This window comes from Penaeus japonicus, unplaced genomic scaffold, assembly GCF_977035675.1.
Source record: "Penaeus japonicus unplaced genomic scaffold, GWHDUDI00000001_assembly GWHDUDI00000022, whole genome shotgun sequence".
NCBI classification, from domain to species: domain Eukaryota; kingdom Metazoa; phylum Arthropoda; class Malacostraca; order Decapoda; family Penaeidae; genus Penaeus; species Penaeus japonicus.
Window position 1 is genome coordinate 6,924,705 of NW_028234424.1, and position 5,000 is coordinate 6,929,704.

Genomic DNA, 5,000 nt, shown 5'->3' on the forward strand with positions numbered 1-5,000 from the left:
AAGTAGAACTCGGAGGGCGTGAGGCCGGCCAGGTACGAATTCTCGACGAAGCCCCTCGACTCGGGCCCGTAGTCGTCCTTGATGAAGTGCGGCAGCGTCCGCTTGCGGAAGCCGAAGGGGATGCGCTTGCCCTCGACGTTCTGCTGGCCCACGCACGCGATCACCTGCGAGATGTTGATGTTGGAGCCCTTGGAGCCCGCCACCACCATCGCCTTCAGGTTGTTGTACTCCGTGAGGGACTTCTTGGCCGAGCCGCCCGTCTTGTCTCGAGCGTCGTTGAGGATGCGGTTGACCTGGTTCTCGAACGTCTGCCGGAGCGTGTTGCCCGGCGTGGGCTCGAGCTCGTCGTTGTGCGCCTTGTGGATCACCTCAATCACGTCCTCCTTGGCCTTCTTGATGGTGTTCTGGATGACGCGGTAGGTGTTCGGGTCGGAGATGGTGTCCCCGATGCCGATGCTGTGGCCCTCCAGCAGCAGCCAGTTGTTCACCACCGTCTGGATGTTGCCGTAGAAGCGGCCGGCGATTTCGTGGCCGAGCTCCATCCACGCCAAGTGCATCATCGAGCCCGAGGAGGCGCCCAGGGTCTTCTTGCACAGGATGCCCATGATCAGCTCGCCGTGCTCCACCAGGACCTGCGGGGGCGGGGCGGGGGCGCGGGGGAGGAGAACCGGAAGGGGGAGGGGAGGGACGAAGAACAAGACGGGGAGTGGAGGTGGAGCAGGGGTGGAAGTGAATGAGAAAGTGGGAAAGGAGGAAGCGGAAGTGAGGGTGGAGTTGAATAAGAAGGAGGGAGACGAGGAGGGGGAGGAGGTGAAGAAGGAAGAGAAGGAGAAGAACGACAAGAACAAGGAAGTGGTGGAAGACGAAAGAAGAGAGACAAAGGTGTATAAATATATATAAATTTATACCATCCAGCGGTACAACGAATAATCGAATAAATAAGCACACAACCAATGACAAAGACCCGCAAAAACCAAGCCATGAACCGAACTCCCGCTTCCCGAAAATCAGAGCCCCTCGCACCTTCGTGTCCCCCGGCGAGATCCACTTGTAGGGCCCGTCATCCTCGTCGTCAGGGTGCGTCGCATGGGTCTTCACGACGTTGATGTTGCCGGGAATGATGAGGGAGAAGAGCTGCTTCCCGGTCCAGAGGGGCTTGGGCTTGAGGATGGCCGGGTGGGGCATCCTTCCGTCCCAGATGGGGAGGAACATCAGGAGGTCCATCATCTCCGACTGGAAAACGGGAACGGGACAGAATTTTGATATTGAGAAGAATCTTTATTATCAGGAAAAAGAATACACGCCCTCTTCTTTCTTCCTATAACGATCCCCCACACCAACATATCCACCCCAACACTTATCCATTCCACCACGTATTTAAACTATCACACACCCACCCTTCCACACACACACATTTCGTAACACACCTCATCCCATACCCATCCTGCCACACACGCACACATCCACCCCAACCCACCCCACTCCATAGCCACATACCCACCACATACCTACCATCACACACACACACACCCCAACCCACCCAACTCCATACTCACCACATACCCACCCTCCCATACACCCACCCCAACCCATCCCAATCACAAACCCACTCCCACACCCACCCCAACCCACCCCAACCCACCCCAACCCACCCAAACCCAATCCCAACCCACCCCAACACCCACCCCAACCCACCCACCCCCACCCCAACCCACCCCATACCCACATTCCCACCCTCCCATACACCCACCCCAACCCATCCCAATCACAAACCCACTCCCACACCCACCCCAACCCACCCAAACCCATCCCATCCCAAACCCACCCCAACCCATCCCACTCCCACACCCACCCCAACCCAACCCACCCCAACCCAATCCACTCCCACACCCACTCCCACACCCACCCCAACCCACCCCAACCTACCCACTCACTGACCCACCTTCTCCAGGAAGACATCCCTCTTGGTCATCTTGCGCACCGCCGTGAGGGTGTCCTGCACGATGCCCATGACGGGGCGGTTGGACTGCGGCGTCACCACCATACGGGGCGTCAAGTGCAGGTTCTCGATCTCTGCGCGCGTCTCCATGCTCTGGGGCACGTGCAGGTTCATCTCGTCGCCGTCGAAGTCCGCGTTGTACGGCGACGTCACCGAGAGGTTCATGCGGAAGGTCGACCAGGGGAGGACCTGAGGGGGGGGAGATTTTTTTTTTTTTTTTTTTTTTTTTTTTTTTTGAGGGGGCGGGGGTTAGGGTAGGGTAGGGGAGGAGTGGGTGGGATTGGGGGGGTATGGAAGGAAGAGGTTGGGGGTTGGTTGGGGTTGGGTGAAATTGGGGGTTTGGGGTGGGGTGGAGGTGGATAGGGGTGGGGGTGAGGGTTTGGAGGTTGGGGGAGTGGTCGGGGATGGGGTTTGGGGAGGGGGTAGGAAGAATGGGAAGAGGGAGGGCGAAGGAGGGAGGGAGAGAGAGGGAAGGAGTTAAGTAAGTGAAAGAGGAAAAAAGAGAGAGAGAGGGAGAAAGAAAGAGATTAGTTACTTATAAACAAAGAATAACCTCATCACCATATAAAAAAAAAACGAAACACATAAAACCAAATCACAAAAGCCTTCCTGAGAAAAAAAAAAACTCCTAACCCCATCCCCCTGACCCCTCCCACCACCCCTCCATCCCACCCACCACCCCTATAAACCCCCATCCCCCCACCCCACCCCCAAACCTTCCCCTCCTCCCTCACCCCCTCATCCCAACTCACCTTGACCCTATGCCCCATCATGGACATCTTATGAAGCGTCGGTTGCCGATTGAAGATGATGAGGTCGCCGTCGGTGATGTGCCGCTCGACCCGATACCCGCACTGCAGGTGGAGGTCGGAGGGCTTCGGGTGGTAGCGGAGGTCGATTCGGGCCCCGTTGTCCCGTACGATGTACTTGGCGCCAGGGTATTGGTTGTTGCCGCGCTTCACCAGTTCCATCATTCTGTGGGGTGGGGGTGGGGTGGGAGAGGGATGGGGGTAGGAGGGTGGGATGGGGTGGGGTGGGGGTTGGGTTGGAGAGGGATGGGGTGGGGTGGGGGTAGGAGGGTGGGTTGGGTTGGGAGTAGGAGGGTGGGATGGATTGGGGAGGGAGGTGGGAGGGAGGTGGGTTGAAGAGAGGAAGTAAGGGAAGAGGAGGAGGAGGTAAAGGAGGAAAATGAGGAGGAGAAGAAGAAGGAGACGGAGGAGGAGGAGAAGGAGACGAAGGAGAAGGAGAGGAAGGAGGAGAAGAGGAAGGAGAAGGAGGTAGGATCGGGTGGAGGAGCAGGAGGAAAAGTAGGAGAAGGGAGGGGGAGGAAGGTAAGGAGGAAAAGGAGGAAGAAGAGAAGGAGGAAAATGAGGAAGAGAAAGAGGGGACGTAAAAGAAGAAGGAGGGTGAAAGAGAGAAGATGGGGAGAGGATTGGTAAAAGGTGATAGGGAAGGGTGGGGGTGGAGAAGGGAGGTTGGAGAATGGGGTGTAAGGAAGTAAAGAGAGGGGGGAGGTGAATGAGGGGGAGGGAGTGAAGGAGAGTGAGATGGAAAGAGAGAAGTTGATTAGTAGATAGACGTGCAGAGAAACAGATTGATGTTATGTTTTCGTATCACGTGCATTGCATTCTCATATTTCTTTTAATCTGCGATTATATATTCAGAAATATAATCATTTTAATTCGTATTTTCTTATTTTTGTTTATATCTCGTGAGGTTTCCGGCTGCAATACTCTTTTTCCAAACATTTGATGAGCCCCCCACTCTCTCTCTTTTTCTCTCTCCCTCTCCTTCTCTCTCTCTCTCTCACTCTCTCCCTCACTCTCTCTTCCTCACTCTCTCTCACTCACTCTCTCTCACTCACTCTCTCTTCCTCACTCTCTCTCACTCACTCTCTCTTCCTCACTCTCTCTCACTCACTCTCTCTCACTCACTCTCTCTTCCTCACTCTCTCTCACTCACTCTCTCTCACTCACTCTCTCTCCCTCACTCTCTCTCACTCACTCTCTCTCACTCACTCTCTCTCCCTCACTCTCTCTCCCTCCCTCTCTCTTCCTCACTCTCTCTCACTCACTCTCTCTCACTCACTCTCTCTCCCTCACACTCTCTCCCTCCCTCTCTCTTCCTCCCTCCCTCTCCCTCCCGCAACCTCCCTCCCTTCCCCTCCGTGCCTGCTCCCCTCACTTGGTCATGTTGAACGGCGTGACGATCTCCGGGTAGGTGAGGTTCTGCGCGATGGACCTCGGGACGCCGACCTGGTCGATCCTGAGGTTGGGGTCGGCGGTGATGACGGTCCTGGCGGAGAAGTCGACCCTCTTGCCCATCAGGTTGCCGCGGATCCTGCCCTCCTTGCCCTTGAGGCGCGACTTGAGGGCCTTGAGCGGCCGGCCGGACTTCTGCAGCGCCCTGGGCATGCCGGGCATGTCGTTGTCCGTCATGGTGGCCACGTGGAACTGCAGCATCTTGATGTTCTCGACGATGACGTGCGCGGCCGCCCCGCTCTGCTCGTTGCGCAGCAGCTCGTTGTTGGCCTTGATGATGTCGGCCAGCTTGTGCGTGAGGTCGTCCTGGTTGCGCGCCGAGCCGTACATCACGACGGCGGGGCGCACGGGCAGCGGCGGCACGGGCAGCACCGTCAGGATCATCCAGTCGGGGCGCGCGAAGCGGGGGTCCATGCCCAGCAGGTAGCAGTCCTCGTCTGAGGGAGACAACGCGGATCATACAAACATTTGTACATATGTTTTTATAAAAAAGAAAAAAAATATGTTGTATTCTATCACAATCCACCCATCCTGATCCCGCCATCACAATCCACCCATCCACCCGCATCCACCGACCTGAAATATGCTTGAAGATCTCGTAGACCCTTTCGGCGGAGAGGACCTGCTTCTTCTCCTGCGTGTCCTCGTTGACGTGTTTCCATTCGGCGATCAGGTCGAGGCCCACCCGCTTGACGTTCGGCTGGTACCGCCCACACCCGCCGTGGCCGCCCGTGTTGGCC

General features: G+C 56.8%; 1 protein-coding gene across 1 annotated transcript in view; it reads right to left on the reverse strand.

Annotated features, from left to right (window-relative positions):
• LOC122264470 (DNA-directed RNA polymerase II subunit RPB1) overlaps positions 1 to 5,000 on the reverse strand; it is a 21,817-nt gene that overhangs the window by 7,683 nt on the left and 9,134 nt on the right. The window contains exons 4-9 of the mRNA XM_043033369.2: positions 4,837 to 5,000; positions 4,184 to 4,697; positions 2,752 to 2,974; positions 1,943 to 2,188; positions 1,024 to 1,233; positions 1 to 632 (exon numbers count right to left, since the gene is read on the reverse strand). The exon at positions 1 to 632 is cut by the window's left edge and continues 415 nt beyond it; the exon at positions 4,837 to 5,000 is cut by the window's right edge and continues 209 nt beyond it. Of these exons, the coding sequence (XP_042889303.1) occupies positions 1 to 632; positions 1,024 to 1,233; positions 1,943 to 2,188; positions 2,752 to 2,974; positions 4,184 to 4,697; positions 4,837 to 5,000 (1,989 nt within the window). The remainder of the gene's footprint in view (positions 633 to 1,023; positions 1,234 to 1,942; positions 2,189 to 2,751; positions 2,975 to 4,183; positions 4,698 to 4,836) is intronic.